Source organism: Taudactylus pleione, unplaced genomic scaffold, assembly GCF_031769625.1.
Source record: "Taudactylus pleione unplaced genomic scaffold, aTauple2 ptg001288l, whole genome shotgun sequence".
In the NCBI taxonomy this organism is placed as follows: domain Eukaryota; kingdom Metazoa; phylum Chordata; class Amphibia; order Anura; family Myobatrachidae; genus Taudactylus; species Taudactylus pleione.
The window spans coordinates 241,306-261,780 of record NW_028285688.1 but is presented as its reverse complement, the minus strand read 5'-3'; the positions used below and the strand labels follow the sequence as shown (position 1 = coordinate 261,780).

At 44.6% G+C, this 20,475-nt stretch overlaps 1 protein-coding gene across 3 annotated transcripts in view; it reads left to right on the top strand.

Annotated features, from left to right (window-relative positions):
- The window catches only part of PFKFB1 (6-phosphofructo-2-kinase/fructose-2,6-biphosphatase 1), a 45,433-nt gene that overhangs the window by 5,977 nt on the left and 18,981 nt on the right, over positions 1–20,475 (top strand). The window contains exon 1 of one of the 3 annotated variants that reach the window (XM_088462915.1): positions 17,055–17,387. The exons of 1 other annotated variant lie outside the window; for it this stretch is intronic. In XM_088462915.1, the coding sequence (XP_088319041.1) occupies positions 17,222–17,387 (166 nt within the window). In that variant the 5' untranslated portion in view covers positions 17,055–17,221. Of the gene's footprint in view, positions 1–17,054; positions 17,388–20,475 lie in introns of those variants that run through there. One more of the 3 variants, XM_088462914.1, reaches the window with a different exon arrangement.

The window sequence follows — 20,475 nt, the reverse complement described above, 5'->3', positions numbered from 1 at the left end:
ACTAAGATGAGAGTTAATAAATATATATATATATATATCACACATAGGGGGGCCCCGGGAAACTGCTGTACCGGGGCCCAGGATTTCTCTTGGCAGCCCTGCGTATCATCACTGCAGCCATTGGATTCACACTGTATTTGGCAGTGACACCTGGATAATAGTGGTACAACGGGATCGGTAACCCTTCATCATCATACGGGACAAATTAGATTTGTCATTAACCCTTCCCTAAAAGGCAACGCACCTTTTTTGGGTGTGCGTCTTATGTCCCTATTTTAAAAATTGTGGAGAAGGGGGGCACCCATGCTCTTCCTTGCCCAGGGCACCAAAAAGTCTAGTTATGGCTCTGATTATTGTAACTATTATCATTTATTTATATAAACCACAAGGGGTCCACATAGCCTTACAAAGTATATAAACAGTATGAACAAAACCAAGAAAAAAATGTCTCGCAGGACATGGACAAGGTTTATAAACACTGCTGCATCAAGACTTTGATAAAGAAGTGGTCCCAACTTGGGGAAGAAATCGGAGGCGAGGGGCCTGAATGTATGATCTCCTCATCCACAGAGTTTGGACGTTAACGAGACCCTATCAATGGTGCGGAGTTAACCTACTGGGAGGTGTTCACCAGTGACCAATCGGGATATGGGTTTTAGCTGCACCCAGCAGACAGGTCGCGGTCCTTTTGATCTGGTATCCAAACCCCATGGGAATAGACAAACACACAGATGGTGGCCTGAGGAATATGCCTCCCAGGAGGCACAGCTGCACTAGGAATTGGTATTTGAGGCACCCACAGGTAGAGGTGTGTAGACTCACTATTGCGCTGAAGAAGAACTCCTTGGTATTGAACACAGGCAGAGGTGGTATGACGCACTGTAGCTCCGGAAGGAGACTCTAAGCTGTACACAGGCTGAGGTGGTAAGACTCTCAGTTGCTGCGGAGGGAGACGCTAAGTTGTACACAGGCGGAGATGTTATGTTGCACTAAAGGTACAACTGGATTTGTACACAGACTGAGGTGTTATGACGCACTGCTGCGCTATGGTAGTGCAGAGTTACCACACAGGCTGAGCTGTTGTAACGCACTGTTACACTGAAGATAGCTCGGAGTTGGCTCGCTGGCAGAGATGGTAATATAGAGTGGCACACAGGCTGAGATGGAAATGATGCACTGAAGATAGCACAGGGTAGTACTCCAGCAGAGATGGTCAAATGCACTAGAGAAGACACTGAGGTAAGCTCAGGGGAACCTGGAACAAGGACTCAACTAGCATAAACTAGGAATGACAAATGTTGTTCAGGCAACTTCCTGGAGTTCTGTAGCCGAATATATATACCCACAGGTAGCAGCTAATAGGAGGACAGCGTCAGCTGACCGAGAGCAAGCTACCATTGGTAGAGATCCTGTCACATGAGAAAGGACTGTTATGTCGGCACCCATGACACAAACTCCCATCTCCGAACCACAGGGCTTCCCATGGAATCCTATAGAACCTAAGGCAGAATTCTCAGCTCGTCCCCTGCAGCCGCACCAGATGTCTGACCGCACCAGAAGACAGGGGAAGCTGGCTCGGAGGTAAGAGACGGCTGAACCCTGACAGAGAGAAGGTCACAGATGTAAATGGGTGACTGCTTTGTGAGTGTGAGAAGCTTGAATTGAGTTCTGAAGGGGAGCTAGTTGTATTGCTTGTAGGAGAGGGGATGCAGAGGTTTGGAGAGGAAGATGAGCCAGGCAGCAGCGGTGAGGATAGATTTTGGAGTGGAGAGAGACGGGAAGCCAGATAAGAGGAGGTTACAGTAGTCCAGTCTGGAGTACTGTAACCTCCTGGAGATGACTAGTGAGTGAATGAGGGTCTGCCTCCAGAGTGAGAGAGGGTCTGATCCTGGAATATTTCTGAGATGGAAATGGCAGGACTCCGAAAGGTACTGAATGTGTGGTTTGAAGGAGAGGGAGGAGTCGAGGATAACTGCAAGACTAGAGGAGATGGTTGTGTTGTCAATAGTTGAATGAAATTGTGGGAGGTGAGGTTATTCGGTAGGGTGGGAAGATGATCAGTTCAGTCTTGTTAAGTTTAAGAAAGTACTGTGACATCCAGGCAGGGCCGGCTCCAGGGGTCTGAGCACCCTGTACTGGCCATTTATGATGCGCCCTGTAGACTGAAATTGGGGGTGTGGCCTCATTACTATAGGCCACGCCCCCCTAAGTGACATTCTTAGGAGGCGTGTGCGCATGGCATGCCTCCAAATAACGTCAGGCTGGGGGTAAAGCCCCCAGGTGGATGTATACATTGAGATGTATAAATTGAGAATAGTAACATACTTATCTACTCTCCCGAAAGTTGCGGGAGGCTCACAATTTTTCAGGCAGGCTCCCACACCCCGGAAGAGTAGGAGGATCTCTTTCATCTTGCCCCCCTCCTAGTGAAGTGGGCAGGATGGAGAGATAATACAGGGAATCTTGGGTCCGTAGAGAGAAGCGGACTAAAATTGCGTGAATCGCATAGTTTGGTCCCAAGTCCTCCCAACGGACCTGTGAATTGCAGCATTTTGCCATGTTCGGGGTGGAGCCTAATGATGTGAAGAGCCCAACCCCATCCCTGAAGCTGATGGCTGCATCTCCTCTCTGAGCTTTTACCGGAGAGGAGATAATTAAAGTAGGCAAGTATGGAACAGGAGAGGTCCAAACATCGACCATCGATGTCCATCCCCAGGCCAGTGTCAAAAGCAGCAGAGAGGTCAAGGAGAATAAGCAGAGAGTAGTGGCCCTTGGATTTGGCAGCAAGTAGGTAATTACTGACTCTAATTAGGGCAGTTTCTGTGGAGTGAATGAAAGTCCGACTGAAATGGGTCAAGCAGGGAGTGGGAGGAAAGAAAGGTGGTTGTAGACCCATCCGCTCAAGGATTTTGGAATGATATAATATATATAATTTACAAAAATAGAGGGGTTTTTGAAGAGTGGGGACATTTGGAGAGAATAGTTGTGGGTCTGGAGCGGAAATTGGTAACCTGTACAGGATGATTATTATATAGGGCTCCCCATTTGCAATGTGCAGAAGTATGATACAGCAAAGGTTCTGCAAGTTTTCTAATTCCTTTATAAGGAAAATAATAGGAAAATAAAATGTAGAATACACAAGGTGTATGGGAAGGAATTTGCATTTAGAGGAGTTTTGGGTTCAAAAGAAGAGGCGGGTTTCTTTGTAATATACAAATATATGGTATAAAATATGTTTGAAAATAAACTATAAGGGTAATGGAGATGTTGTCCATAGCAACCAATCCGATTCTAGCTATTCTCTTTTAGAAGGTGCTAGATGAATACGGTAAGTAGAATCTGATTGGTTGCTATGGGCAACATCTCAAATTCTAAAAACCCACACTTTAGTAAATTTACCCCTAATAGTTCTTAATATTCATCCTGAAAAAAAACTTAATCTAATCAGGACGGAGTTATATTTGTATTGCCCTTAATAGTCTCTCTTCACCGTGGGGGAATTTTGTTTTATGTTGTGAACTTTGTTGGTAGAAGACCTCCTGAAACATTGTAATTTTTTTTTTTTATTATTATTATTATTTTTTTTTTATAAAAATCTGTGTTTTGCATTAAACCATGTGATATACATACCTCCCAACTTTCTCCAAATACAGATTGGGACTTCTGCGCACGCTCAAAAAGGGGGACATGGCGTCGCGTGAAAAGCATGCCCCCAGTCCCACTCTGCACTGAATAGATGCCGCGTGTATGCACTTTGCAAAGCAGCTGGTAAGTGGGGGTTCTTCCAAACTCCCCTCCCCAACTGCAGGACACTGCGGGTGGTACGTTCGGATAATGCCTGAAAAGCGGGACTGTCCCGTCAAAATCGGGACAGTAGGGAAGTATATGATTATACATATGTCACAAATTAGTAATACCTACAGATAAGTACATTTAAAAGACAAACAATTCTCCTTTTTCTCAATTCTCTATGACAGAATACATCTACTCAATGTTTAATGGGTTGACCTATATAAGGATAAAACTTCCTATTTATGAGACCTGTTAACTCTTGATTGCCTTGGACTGGAGGGTCCCACAGTCCTTAAGCCAGCCCTGAGTACACACTTATTTGTATCGAAAAACACTATTTCAACAGTATTTTGGCTTTAACCATATGTAGTTTGTAATTAGTGATCCCTAATTGTCAAATAGTTATCTTAGTGGGGTTCCCTTCCCCCTTACTGCTCACTGTCAGATGATCCCTGCTTTAAGGTAAAATGAGGAAGGGAATGTGTGTTGCAATGAGGGTGAGGTGGGGGGGGGGGTGTAGGGAACATCTTGTTTTGTACTCTGTACATGACGGGCCTAAAGCCTTAATATGCACTCTGCTGCCCTCTGCAGGACAAGGAGGTCTTGTTTGTTTTATATGTTGCAGAGCTGCTGCTTTTTAACATACTTCATTATTTGTGTGTGTTGTTGTTTTTTTCCCTTCTGGGGTTGGAAACAATCTAACTGCGATGGAGTCAGTGAAATTTGCTTAATAAATAATTTGCTTAGATTGTGCTCAAGCATTGAAAACAGTAAAGGAAAATAAAGAGCATTCAAAAGCCTGCAGGCCAAGCATTGTAACCTTTAGACAGTGGCTGATTATCATACTTAGATGTGTCTTACAAAGGAGACCTCTGAATTGATATTCTATTCCTAGGTTAATGGTCGCATCTGCCATGCCCCCCCCCCCCCCTAACTTTCTTCCATCCACTATTTGAGATACCACTCCCTGTACTCTGCTGTTCTGACCCTCTTCGCTCTGAGAATGCCCTCCCTCCCCAGTCGCTATTGAAATGTCGACATGTGAAGTGCCCGTATTGTCAGAATGTTGACATTAAGGTTAGGCAGTGGGATGATAGGGTAAGGGTCAGGCACTATGGGGTTAGGGATTAGAAGGAGGGGTTAGAGACGCTAGAGCATCAGATGACTTCTACGGAACTGCTCCGCAGGGATCTGGAATCTGTTGTTGAAGACGCAGCTGCCTTCAGGACCAGGTAAGACCCCTTTAGACCACCAGGGACGGTTGATGAATGTTGATCTAGTATATACCGCTACCTCTTTTTAACATAATTCAATCAATGATGTATTAAAATTAAATTCTTTTATTGTTTGGGTTATTTGGGAAACATGAGATATACCCACTAATTTTTTTATTTTAAACCTATTTTATTGTAAGACTGCAGTGAACATTACAACATAATGGTCAATAAAATAGCAAGACATCAGTAGGTGTACAGCAGTAGACCATATCTAAGTCCATGAGGAACGTAGTGTTACAGACCCTAAAAGGGAGTGGAACCTGTAGACGGGGTTTCTTCGTTATACCAAGCTGTAAGCTGGACTGAAGCGGAGTGTATCTTTGACCTATGGTGCATGGTAATGTGTGCACATACGGGTGTCAAAAAATTTCTCTGCTCCATTATCTTTATTAACCACTTAACTGACATTCTTTTTCCAAAAACCACTCCACAATTGTCGGTTTATTTTATGATTGAATTAGGTCAAGAACATCATTTTAAACTTATCCATCACTATTTTATTTGAAAATTTTTTTTTTTTTTTTTAAAACACAGTATACCATAAAAATAGCAATTTTTATGTTATACTGTAGTGATGGCCATTGACGGCTGTACCATCGATGATTCAACCATCGTTAGAAGCCATCAATTCTTTAGCGATTGATCGATATCTGTGTAGACCACAACTGCCGATGTTTCCTAAACATCGATTGAGGGTTACCATCGATGGTGCAACATTGATAGCCACCAGCAATGGCAAACCACTTTTTTTCAGTCAGACCATCAATTGTTCACAAACCACCGATGGTCGGCTGCCATCCCTATTCAGAGGCTCTGTGATATCTATCGGTACATATATATGTATTGACCGTGTGTGTGTGTGTGTGTGTGTGTGTATATATAATATATATATATATTTATAGTGTATACATACTGGCCCTTATAAAATCGGGCATCATTGGGGAGGAGCTGAGGCCGGATGGAGTGTGCTGGGCTACCTGGAAGCAACAGCCAAAGCCGCGGCTGCTGCTCCTTCACACACAGTGATTACTGTAGTTCCGGAGCCGCAGCGGGAGGGTGTCCTGCTAGCGGCCCGGATACATGGCGGCGGCTACCAGAGCCGCCACTGCTGCTCCTTCACACAGTGATCACACTAGTTCCGGAGCTGCAGCAGGAAGGTGTCCCGCTGGCGGCCCGGAAACATAGCGGCGGCCACCAGAGCCGCCGCTACTTCTGTTTACTGAAGTGGGTGGAGATGGCTGCCTGATCACTGCTGGTCACAGTGATCGGGTCACAGCAGCAGCACTGCTGCTTCTATAGGAGGGGGCTGCTGCTGACTCTGCCCGATCACTGTGGCCAGGAGTGATCGGGAAATGCTGAAGAGGCAGCCACGCTTGCAGAGGGACCAGAAGGTCCCTCTGATGTAGGCGGCTGCGGGAAGATTAGCTTCCCACAGCCACCTAGTGGCCATTTCTGACTGGCCGTATCAGATACGACCATGTCAGGGAAAGCCCAGCCTGGTGTGGTCGTATCTGATACGACCGTGCCAGGCAAGTGGTTAAGAGATCATTCTATCCAATCCATATTGAATAGGTACGATATTCTAGATTGTAGAAGATTGTGTTTGAGTGCCAGCAGAGATCCATTGGGTTAGGATGGTTTTCTTTGCAGCTGCTGCAATCTTTGTTAGTAGCAGACGGGCACCTCTAGGGGGGCAGGATGGCCTAGACGATGGCATAATATCACACATGGCCCACTCAGGTGTTAATTCAAAACTAATTCCCAGCGTGGTGGATATTTATGTGTGTATTAGGGACCAGAACCTTTGCACCTCTGCACAGGACCACATACAATGCATGAGGTCTGCATCAGGTTGTTTACACTTGAAACAATTAGAGTCTGTAGAAGCTCCTGTAAGGAATCTTAGTTTGGGGGTGAAATAGGCGCGATGCAATAACTTATAATGCATTTCAGCATAGGATGCCGAGATTAATTGTTTGTTAAGTCTAACAAAAGATTTAAAAATAGTGGGTAAAGATATGGTAGGAAATGTAGAACGCCATTTAGCGACTCCAGCTGTCTCCACCTCCAAATTTTATTTCCCGGCGTATATAAGTGTATAGTGTGAAAGTGGAGAACAACATAGAAGGGCAGCGAGACAACACATCATCCAAACCGCTGTTCCCAGATGAAATGGGGAGTCAAGGGATTAAAGTGGTGACATAGTTACGTACTTGGAAGTAGATGAATATTGGGATTGGAAGACGAGGGAATCTTTCCTGTGATTGGTTGTGGGAATAAATATTCATGGTGGATGGATCTAATAATTGATAAATATATCGAAGTCCCTGTGAGCTCCAGGAACTTAAAACCTTACCAACCCAGCAGTGAACCCCGGGTTATGACCAATGGGAAGAAATTAGGAGACACTAGGAGAGACTTTCATTTGAGCTCTGGCTTGTCGCCAAGTAGTATGCCATGCAAGTAGTATGAAGTAGTAAGTTTTGTGTTACATGAGGTGGGAAAGACGAGGGATGTGTATGTAATAGGCTAACTAATGGGACATCAGTGCTAAAAGATTGCTCCACCAGATTGTCAGCAAATCCACTTGTTCCCTTGATTCAGTCAATTGCATAGCGATAATTTGACGCTATGGCATAGGACCTTAAGCAAGGGGTACCCACTAATTTGATGCTGCACACCATGCTGTGATTTCTCATTTGCTGGAGGTATTTATGTGCATGATTTATTGGGAATCCGGTTCTTTCCTGGAGCTACATTGGGCGTTTCCTCCTATGGAATCGGTATGAATAGCCAGCTCACTGGATACCGGCGGTCAGAAGACCAATAGCGACATCCTGATGTGCAAAATCTCAACAGGGTTTCGGAAGTATACTAATGCCTAACCCCCCCCCCTTCCAGCACCCTAAACCTAGCCCTTAAGGGGTGGTGGCTAACCCTAAATCCCCCTCCCTGCAGCCTAATCCTAACCCTCCCTGGTTGGTTCCTAACCCACCCTGGGAGGTCCCTAAACCTGTATGGGGAAAACTATTAGAATCTGTGCTAATGATGAGACTGTTCCCCACACTGCGACACTATTACCAGAGCTGTAACTAGACTTTTCGGTGCCCTGTGCCAGAAAGAGTATTGGCGCCCCCCTCATTTTTCAAAGGGACATAATGCACCCAAAAAAAGGGGAAGAGATAGGGGAGGCCAGGAGATGCTGGGGATGAAATAAGAGGAAGCTACAAGTGAGAATGATAATAAACCGTACAATGGCACCGGCCGCACTACCCTAGCTACGGCCCTGACAATTACAAGCCTTGGTGTATTCTACAAGTGAGCCTTCTAATAAAGGGGCAAGTGGAGCAGTCTAGTGGTGTAAAAGGGGCATGTGAAGGGTGCTTCCATAAAAGGGGCACCTGGAGGGGTCTGTTTGCGTAAAAGAGGCACCTTGAGGAATCAGATTTTTTTTAAATTTATTTATTTTATTAAATTACCTATATATAATATATATTTAAATTTTTTTGTTTTTAATAATTCTTTATTGAAGCACATCAATTATAATACATTCAAAGGAAATGCAACATTATAAATTTCTGGGACACATAAGCAATTTACATCAAAGTTAGTCGATCATTACATTCCAGATAAATGTTAAATTAAAAAAATAAGAATTATGGTGAGAACCCGAATCCATGTCATCTACTCTTCCGCTGCCCATACCCGTGTAACAAATATAAAATAAAGTCTTCACTATGATTAAAATCCGCCATAGTCTAGTCAGCAGTGAGGGAAATCGAAGGGTCTTGAGAACATACAGCGTTTCATACCGTAGAGTGTTTCTGAAACCCTTCCAAATCTGTTCCTTAAGTGAGTGGTAATACGTTTGTAATGAGGCCTCTAACCACTCCATTCTAAAAAACATGAAAACTTTTTTTTGTAAAAAGAGGGAGAATGGACGGGGAGCAGATTTGTATCCACATTTGTAAAATAAATTTTTTAGCTATGGCTGATATAGCGAACAGTAATTTCCATACCCCTCCCCCTGGTGCCTTCGGGTAGTATGACAAAAAGTTAAGGGTAGGCATATAGCTAAATGTTGATTGACCTAACCCCTACCGGTATCCAAAATCTCCGTATTACCGGACACTCCCATAAGCTGTGTAATAACTCAGCCCTTTGAGAGCCATATCTAGGGCATGAATGGTCATCTGTGATCCACATGAGGTGTCTACGAAAAGGGGGAAGGTCCCAAGTATATATTTAATAATTTTATACCTTGGCTGCCTCTCCTCACTTATCTTCTTTCTTACCTGCACCCTCCACTTCTTCTGCTTCTTCTATCTCCTTTCTCCTCTTTTGTTCTTCTGTCTCCGAGGCTGGGCTCAGGCTGACTGGCACCTGTGCTGCTCCCTTAGGTCTCTAACGTGGAAGAGACGTGAGGATGTCTTGACGAGGAGCAGGGCAGGGGACAGCTGGGCGCTCTACTTGCTTCTTAGCCATCGAAGTGGGCGACCGGCACTACATGGAGGGCTGGCAGGCCCATCATATGCTGGTGCTGCGGCTGTGTCGCCTCCAAGCCATGGCATCCTGGATGATGGCATTGCCCTTGCTACAGTTCTGGGTAACTTTGTCTAGTGGAAATGTCCTGATTGCCAATCGCATCACCCTTAGGTGCGTATCCACTTATAGACCTACAAACGAGAGCACGATTACAACATTGCAATCGTGCTGTCGTTTGTTTGTCTAGTGATGTGCCTAGACTGAACGTTCACTCGTTCAGTCCAGCCACATCCATCATCCCCGTACATGCTGAACCTGACGGGATCGTCAGTTTGACCAGCATGTACGGGCGATGATGGCAAAAACGACAAGCAGGCATGCGCATCGCTGGTGGCTTTTGTCATTTACATGCCCAATTTGCGGGTGAATTGCTGGCAATTGCACGATAACGACGTTGTTATTGTGCAATCGCCTGTCAAAATCGCCTAGTGGATATCCGCCTTTAGGCCTTGGACTATCACATTATTATTATTATTATTATTATTATTATTACCAGTTATTTATATAGTGCACACATATTCCGCAGCGCTTTTACAGAGAACATTCAGCCATTCACATCAGTCCCTGCCCCAGTGGAGCTTACAATCTATATTCCCTACCACTAGGGGTAATTTTGTTAGGAGCCAATTAACCTACCAGTATATATTTGGAGTGTGGGAGGAAACCGGAGTACCCGGAGGAAACCCACGCAAGCACATATATATATATATATATATATATATAAATAACTGGTAATATCAGCCTAAGATCACTAATAGTGTAGCCTGGCCCTTAGAGGGAAGCTTGGGAGCAAATACTTTTGCACTGTGTGGAAAGTGTAGTATTTGAAGGACAATTATTATAGCAGTGTTGGTGAATCAAATCCTGTTAAAGTAACAGGTACTGGATGACCCGGGGAGGCGTAGAAGAAGAGGAAGGTACCATCCCTTGCAGTTCTTGATAACACAATGTATGTATACTGTGTTCTCAATGATAGATTTTTCAGCCTAATGTGGAAGCCTTTGCATTTTGTGCTGGGTAGCTCTATCTGGCAGCAGGGGCAGAACTATGGGAGACAATGGAGGCGCCTGCCGCCGGGCGCCAGCACTGAAGGGGCACCTCCTCCATTGCCCACAATATATTCACCCCACTTAGGGCTGTAAATTTGTACCCAGAGTGCACTGTCACGGCCGCCCAATACATGGCACCTCTTCCATATTTATTTTCTATCTTTTTTTGGGTAGGGGGGTGGGGGCACAAAATTATAACTTGCCTCCGGGCGCCTGGGATGAATTTATGCCACTGTCTGGCAGTAAACTCTCAAGCTGGCCTTACACTAAAATATAGTCTTTCCAATCTGTTAGATTCAATGACTACTCTGAACCATTATCTTTCAGTGTATGGACATAAACGATAATCTGAAAACGTGGGACAAACGGTCTTTGAAATAGTACAAATGTTCGTGGATGATTTCCAAAAAGTTTCTTAATGAAATGTCACCTTCTGTAGGCGGACGAGCATAAATGTCTGCACTAGTACAAAACAAAAGGATTGTATACATTAAAGAAAACCGTGTGGGATCCCCACATTGTAACCAGCAATAGCGCTGATTCTTATTAGTATACCACCATTATTTCACATTCACTGAAGCTGGAAAGGCTGTGCAATTGGGACTTTGTAGCCAACTTCATCCACAGATGGTGTGAGGATATTTTCAGAAGCTGTTTGCTAAATACTTTAATAGTTGTCATCACGGCCTTAGGGAGGGTGATGCGGCCGGTGCCTCCGCACAGGGCGGAATCTGCCGGGCTCCGGAGGTCTGCAGGAAGAGACCTCCTGGAGCAGAGCCGTAACTAGACTTTTTGGTGCCCTGTGCCAGAAAGAGCATTGGCGCCCCCCTCATTTTTCAAAGGGATATAATACACCCAAAAAAGGGGAATGGCCTCATGGGGAAGGGCCAGGGAAGAGATAGGGGAGGCCAGGAGATGCTGGGGATGAAATAAGAGGAAGCTACAAGTGAGAGTGATAATAAACAGAAGTTTGACAGCCCTGACCTGTGGTGCCCTGTGCGATGGCACCGGCCACACTACCCTAGCTACGGCCCTGTCCTGGAGTGCTACGAGGCAGAGTAACTTTAAAGAAATTCCCGCCCTCCACCCGATGAAAAGGTAAATGCTTACGGGAAGGAGGGGGCGGGAACGAGCAAGAGGGGCGGCAGTGCAGCACAGAGCGCACTGCCGTCCTGATACGGTGCTGGTTGTCATAACCCCATTTGGCATAAGAAAAGAGTGATAAATATCTCGTACTTAAATGGAGCACTATGTGCTATTTGCTTACTCATTGATCGCTCACTGGACAACTTTACTAAAGACATAATCTCCCTGTCCTATACTGTATTCTTATGAGTCCGCTCCTGGTGGATTTAGTTTAACCCAAAATCAAACCTCACTGACTAGTTGAAATATGATGGAAGTTAGATAATAAATGTTACCCACATGACCAAACTAAAATATGGTCTGGTCCTAAAGAGAGAGGTATATTTCTCCTTCAATCACTTTCACTGTGATCAGGGCCATAGAGAGTGGCCCTGGGCCCCTATACTGAGGGAGCGTGGCCACTGCCTCTCTTAAAAATGCTAAGACATAGTATGTGTGGTCCCTCGCAGCTGCACCCACCTGTACACATGCCCCCCGCCCTTACAACCCCTCCTCCTCACCGCTGTACTGGTGGCGCCAGTTGCTGCACAGGTGGCGGATATCCCCCAAAGCAGCTGACCCCGCCGGCCCCTCTAACTGGCCCTGGCTAATAGCACCTGCGCCCCTGACTGTGATTGCCACATTACAATGCAGGATAACCGGATTGCACAGTGCAGATAAGTAGGATTACACTACAGGATTGCACAGTGCTGATTAGCAAGATTGCAACACAGGATTTCAAGATTGCACAGTGCAGACACAGTTATGTTACAGCCTGACTGTTTCCCGGTCGCTGAAATCCTTGCACTAGTGTAAGTAAATAATTTAGTCTTCCCACTCACAGCTGCTAATCCAATCAGCCAGTACCAGCTGGCTACTTCATTCTCAAAACCAAATAGACCCAAAAGATTGTTGGATGGCGCTTCAGAGTGAAGCTTAATAAAAATTTACTACAATGTAATAACCACTTGACTTTGAAACAAAATATTTAGACAAGGCTTCTCTTAGTAAAATATAACAAATGTAATATAATCAAAATTAGCAATTGTGACACACATGAGATGTAACAAATCTACCACATAATAAAACATACATGTATAAAATAGTGTCCCTTGGACTTAAATCGGTCCTTGTATAAAACAATGTAAAATATGAAACCAGGTAACTAGAGTATAAATCCTCACTAATGAAATGCAATTAGTCACAGTCTCCTGTATAGTTTAGTTTTCAGAATGTGTCCTTATGTCCACTCATAAAGGTGTTTGTCTGACATTTTGTGTATCAAATATTCACCAGGCACTACAAAATATTAGTTGGCAATATTAATACTTAAGCTGCATACACACACACAACGATTGAGTTAATGAACGATTTTAGTAAACTATTTTCTACCTTGAAAAAATGAACTAAAATCGTTTACTAAAGTTGTTCATTTACTATGTTCATTTAAATGTAATGAACGATTTTTATGAACTACAAACGATTTTTGCATATTAACTTAATGAAAATCGTTGAGTTGACAAGTCTGACTGATCTACAAACGTGAACGCGCATGAACAATAATCGTTCATTGTTTGGCTCAGAAAGTGAACGATTTTTTCAAACGATTATCGTTAAACAATAATTGTTCCAAAAATCGTGTGTGTATGCACCTTTAGAATATTTTGTAACAAAATCCCTATTCTGACGTCTGGTCAAAACCCGTGCCCTGGGTGTTTCTTATTGATGGGCCACCATTCTGCTCTAATTTTTTACAATTTGCACTGGTAAATGTATGATGATTATTTATCATGTCCTAACCACATAAGACTGCAACTAGCTGGGCTGTCCCTGACACCATTGCAGCCCATGCTAGCCTGCTCAGTCCCCCCAGTGTCCTCTAGCAGTGTTGTAGTGGACTCTGACCCAGGGGCCTATTCATCGTATCCACCTTGCCGCAGGGGATACTTATCACTGGAGCAATTCATCATTGCTCCGAAAAGCATCTGTCCCCACGATTAGTAACACTGCTATAGAAGGAGCATCTTTATTTACCTCCCCCCGTGCATGTGTGACCTGAGGTCCTGCATACGCAAAGCTGTTGTGAAGGCAGTGAGGACGCGGTGGAGGGATTCTCTCGCATCCCAGGAACTCCTTCCCATAGGAAGCATGAAGATGGCGTTTGTTCTTGCAGGCAAACTCCGAAAACTCCTATCGGACCATTGATGATGAATGGCCCATTACTTTGAATATGCAGAAACTTGAATTTCCACATGGTTAACTGGCCATTTAGTGTTGATGAATAGGCCCCTCATACTTGCCTTTTTTTTTTTTTTGACTGCTCCCTCTGGGAGGGGGCAGACAGGTTGGCGCTGCAGGGGGTGAGTGGCGGTCAGAGCCGTAACTAGTGGTCCCAGTGCAGGCCACGCCCCTCTGTGTGATGTCATATGGAGGGGCGGGCCCATAAACACAGGGAATTGCATCAATGCCCTGAGCATCCTCCAGGATACACTGCTGCAGAGATTGCTGAAAGGCATCCTACAAGCCGCACCGCTCGCACACCCCTAGTTACGTCCCTGGTGGTGGTAGAAGTAGGTGGTGAAGGGGCTGTGGTGATGCAGCCGCATCATTGTGGCCCCACCCCTACTAGACGATCCAGCATTTACCGGTATTGTGAAGCGGGGATGGGGCACGCGAATCGTGTCATCGGCCGCCTCTATCACTCACTTCACTCGGGAAGTGGGTGGCCGGGGTGGTGGACGGCTACTGGCGACTTGCCCACTCTTCCGGCTGGGAGCACCACCTGATTTTTGGAAGCCTCTTGGCCGTTCCGTAGAGTAGGTAAGTATACTCTGACTGACTGTCGACATCACTGTTGATTTTGTGCCCTAGGGTGTCATGCGAACAACATTCTGGGGTGCATGCACCTGGCAGCAAAACGAAAACGAAGTGCAAAAAGGGGGAACTATTGCCAATCCCTGAACGCCAAATGCAGAGATCAGCCGGGGGTCTGATGATCATTCCCCGGTGATATGCTCCGTTGTGATTTGCATTGGGGGGGAGGGACTTTTCTCTTTTTAACAATATAATTATCTAAAATCTATAAATATACTAGTTGAAGTACCTGGCATTGCCCGGGTTTAAATCTTCGCGTTATTACATATATTATGTGATGTCGTCCAAATCCATCCAGTGGAAGGCCAGAACAGGCTCCCTGGGTCAAAATTCTGCCCGGCACACTCTGCCGTGAGGTCTGACCGGGACCCCACCCACTCCATTATCCATCCCAGACAGTGGCGGGCTGGACCGGGGGGCAGGGTGCCATGCGGTCCGCGAGCAGTCTGTGTGACACAGCTGCACCGCGCGTGTAGCGCAGACCGGACGGAGTTCGGTCAGCGCTACACAGTTGCAAACACACAGCTGCCGGCTTCGGCAGCTGTGTTTGTTTTGAGCGGCAGCCAGTGAGAGTCTGTCAGACTCTCACTGACTGCCGCTGCGCCCACTGCAGGAGCCGCTCCATCTTCCGGCTCCTGCAGTGGGTAATGGGAGAGACGTCATGACGTCTCTCCCATAATGCAGAGCGGTCCGGCCCGGGAGAACAGACGGAGAATCGGATGGCGGCGGGAGCGGGGATTCAGGTAAGTGGGTTTTTTTAAATTATTTAGTGTGTGTGTGTGTGTGTGTGTGTACTGTGGGAGGGGGGGGCACTACAAGGGAGAGAGCACTACAAGGGGGGACTACTACTGGGGCGCTGCATAGGGGGTACCACTACTGGGGGCACTACAAGGGGAGGCTTCTACTGGGGGCACTACAAGGGGAGGCTACTACTGGGGGCATTACAAAGGGGGACTACTACTGGGGGCACTACAAGGGGGGGGACTACTGCTGGGGGCACTGCATAGGGAGTACCACTGCTGGGGGCACTATATAAGGGGCTTACTACTGGGGGCACAGGGGGGACCACTACTGGGGACACTATATAAGAAGCTTACTACTCTGGGCACAAGGGGCACTGCACAGGGGGGACCACTACTGGGGGCACTGCATAGGAGGATCACTACTGGTGGCCTGTATAAGGGGGTCCTCTCCTGGGGCACAGGGGGCACTGCATATGGGCACCACTACAGGGGGCTGCCCCATAGCTTTATTTTTACTTTACATTAATTCCATATGGACCCGCCTCCTCCCTGGAACACTTGAGGGGGCGCCTAAGCACGCACGTGCTCCGGGCACCCTGGCTACACGCTACTCCTCTGCCAGGGCCACCTGCATGCATTTGCCCCCCAGGCTAAAACTTGCCAGCCAGACCCTGATCCCAGACCAATTGCCACCCATCTGAAGTTTTCATTCAAATACTTCCAGGGGAAGGCCCAGAACAGGCTCCTCGGGTCAAAGTTCTGTCCAGCGTACACAAACGGGAGGTCAGACCGGGACCTCAACCACCTAGTCTGTCTAATGGGATCCAATGTTACCACTCTGAAGTTTTCATACAAATCCATCCAGCTCAGAACAGGCTCCACGGGTCAAAGTTCTGCCCAGCGTACATCAACGCATAGTCCGACTGGGACCCTAACCCTCCTAAAACCTGGCCAAGATCCAACTGGACCACCTCTCGTTGGTTTCATCCCAATCGGTGCAGGGATGTCTAAATGCATAACCGGACAGACCTACAAACAGAACAATGAGCTTCATATATAAGATGAATGGCTCTGTGGCATTGTCGCTATGTGGTCTAATACCTTACCTTTTTTTAATACTAAATAACTCTGTAAGATTTGGCAGCTTTAATCTTGAGAGCTATGGAAGACATTCTCCAACAAACCACAATCTTCTTTTTTTATTTATATATTATTATTACAATTATATATTTATTTATTTTTAACTGACAATTTCTGAGCAATTTTTGGAAAAGGTTATTAGCTAGCTAAGTAGTTGGTATTTCTTCTTCTTTTGTAATACTTTGTAATGTTTCACGAGTAATATATATCTTTAGTTCACAGCCATAACCTTTTACCCTGATGTAGCAGGGAATGATACGATCTCTTAGGACAAATAGTCGTAAAGGCAGATTGCAAACAATATAATATGGGTTCTTTATTGCAACAAATGCCTTCCTGCAGCAGGACTGCACGGCTGTGCTAAAGAGCTTGCAATCCATGAGGGGTCGTAGTAGAATCCCGCATCCTGTTGTGAGCTGGCTGGGCCTGGATATGCAGATTGTATGATTGCAGAGTGACTTGTGTGTTCTGTTGTCCTTGGCTCCCTCCCCTCTCAGCTGGGATTACGTCCCTCCCACCCTGGCAGTGTGTGTATTAAGTATCTGGCTCAGTGGCAGCAGCAGGCGGAGGGAAGGTCTAGGACGCACACAGCTGGGAGCCCCGCACCGATCGCACAACACGCGCTGAGCCACACACCGGCCACGGCGGAGTCAGGTGACACAGGTCAGCGCCGGCCATGCACAGCCAGCAGGACACAGAGCCTGCAGTGCCAGAGGCCACAGTGCCGGCGGTCAGGACGCAGAGGCAGCAGATGGCTGAGCGGCTGAGGGAGCTGACACAGACGCGGCTGCAGAAGATATGGATCCCGCACCAGAGCGAGAGGCTGCAGCAGCGGAGAGGATGTGAGTGCCGGAGCCTGCTGCCGTCATGGGCATGGGGGGCACTCCAGCAGAGGGGACTTGCTGCATTATATACTGTATAGGGCAAGTGTGAGGCATTACTACATGTCCAGCTAGTGGGCACAGACGCTTGGCTAGGGGGCTTATTCCCACCAGGATGCCACTATGTAGGGTTGTGTTTCTTCCTTTTTTTGCTTTTTATTATTTTTGTTCACCCCCCTCCCAATCCAAATGAGCAGACTATATAGTACACAGCACCTACTATACATCACCGATTTTATTAACCATGCAAGAATATTGTTACTGAACAGACCAAAATGTAACATTAACACCACCGGATCCATGTGTGCCCCATATACTGTACCTTGTTTTGTTGACCGCTGTGAGTGTTTTTGTATATGTGTGAGTATTATATGTGTGTGTGTGTGAGATATAGATATATATATATATATATCTAATATAATTAGCATCTCTTTCTGCCAGGGATTCTGCAGTAGAATCAACTTTACAAACCCTTTTGTCATCCATAGAGACCTAGGTCCCTAAATGTATACAAGCAAAAATTGTGTCACTTTGATACTGGAGTGCTGCCATTGTTTGTGTGTGTATGTATATGTATAATACAATATTGCGGCATCGGCCTGCTACTGAAATCGCTGAATGAGAAATTTAGTACATTGATGTTTTAGGGGTCTAGTTACTAAGCAGTGTTAGGAGACAGAGTGAAAAGTGATAAGGTACCAGACAATCAGCTCCTGTCATTTTTCAAACACAGCCTGTGAGATGGCAGTTAGGAGTTGATTGGCTGGTACCTTATCACTTTTCACTCTGTCTCCTAACACTGCTTAGTAACTAGACCCCATAGTCCAAATGGCAACATGCGAGCGTCACTGGGACTTCTGGTCAATCCAGTGTATATGACCATGATTTAATGAGAATTCCAGGAAATTTTCAGGTTCACAGCTGATAAAGGAATATATACCTAGCTGCTGATCTGTCAGTGTGCCCTATATTTCATCAGCAAATGTAAATACAGAAGGGTTTTCATGCTCTTAATTCCCCAAACTCCCTCTAGGTTCATAACCTTGTTTGATTATTAACTTTTCCAGAGGGCAACATGTATTTTGCTAAAACCTTACACATCCCTGTTATGTTCTTAATGCTCATTAAACTTTATGGCCAGCGTAACCTTATTCTGCACTGCAGATGCCATGAACAGACGCTAATACATTCCTACACTGGGCCCATTGTGATGGGATAATTTGTCACTTTAAAGTGTGATAGGTTTTATCTCCTAACATCTGAGCCTGAAGAGGTCTCACAACTGACAAATATCCCTGCAGTGGTTTTCAGCTCCAGTTATCCAAGTACACAACCAGGTCATGTTTTCAGGATTTCTTTAATCATGCAGAAGTGAGTTTTATGTTGCAGCGTCAGTAATTATGTCATGGTAAAGAAGCAGAAATAACCCGCACAGAGATATCAAAATGAAATTGTATATCCTTCCCAATGTCCTATAATAGCTATATTACTCAAGGGAGGTGCACCCTGGAATAAATCATATAAACACACATCACAAGAGAAAAGAAATTCCTTAAGTGGGGCACTCACGGATCAGAATTTGTTGCAGATGCATAAAGAAGATGTATGACCTACAAGGAGAACCATGTAATATACAAATAAAGAATGAAATACATAAAATGTAACTTTTATTGTGTTAATTTAAAATATTGCGAAAATATAAGGAAATGATTATTTGAAAAAATAAAATAGTGTGACCACTGTTAACTGTATGCTAATATCCTTAAATATATATTCCTCCTTATATGGCTTAATAGCTGAAATGAGGGTATCCTACTGGGGTGTCTGTATACTAAGGGACAAACACAAACTACTATAGAATTACTCAAATGTAATATATCTCACAAGGATGTTAGATTCAGAAACAGATAGTTAATCCATGCCCATACGGTTCCTCTGATTGACAATACAGAGTTTATCCTGTTCGATCCTTGTATTAGATGAAATGGATGTCTCAGATGTTATTCATATTGTTATATTTATAAATGTCCCTAATAGAATGTTTACCATCTCCTTATTCATCCATCCCAAAATCGCTACAATGTTGTAGAATAAAATTTTATTTTATTTTATTCTACAACATTGTAGCAATTTTGGGATGGATGAATAAGGAGATGGTAAACATTCTATTAGGGACATTTATAAATATAACAATATGAATAACATCTGAGACATCCATTTCATCTAATACAAGGATCGAACAGGATAAACTCTGTATTGTCAATCAGAGGAACCGTATGGGCATGGATTAACTATCTGTTTCTGAATCTAACATCCTTGTGAGATATATTACATTTGAGTAATTCTATAGTAGTTTGTGTTTGTCCCTTAGTATACAGACACACCCCAGTAGGATACCCTCATTTCAGCTATTAAGCCATATAAGGAGGAATATATATTTAAGGATATTAGCATACAGTTAACAGTGGTCACACTATTTTATTTTATTTTTTCAAATAATAATTTCCTTATATTTTCGCGATATTTTAAATTAACACAATAAAAGTTACATTTTATGTATTTCATTCATTATTTGTATATTACATGGTTCTCCTTGTAGGTCATACATCTTCTTTATGCATCGGCAACAAATTCTGATCCGTGAGTGCCCCATTTAAGGAATTTCTTTTCTCTTGTGATGTGTGTCAGTAATTATGCCACCAGTTTCCACAGACAGAAATCCTAAAAACCTGATCTGTTGGTGCTACTTGGAGAATTAAAGTTGAAAGCCACTCACTTATGGCTTGGTCAGTTTCCTCTGACAGTGTTCTATTGAATACATTCTACTCAAGTATTTGAGACTCACATATTAAGTATTTTACTGTGCTACAGAAAAATTGATTTGTGGATGCAAAACGTTATCTATTATAGGAATATAGAAAGTCATAAAACTGTATAAGGAATGTATGGCTTAATTATACTGCTGCATGATTGCTAACTCTAGTACATGCAAGAATTGATGTATACCTGAGGAAATGACAGGAGATAAGAATGTCATGCTACATTCAGT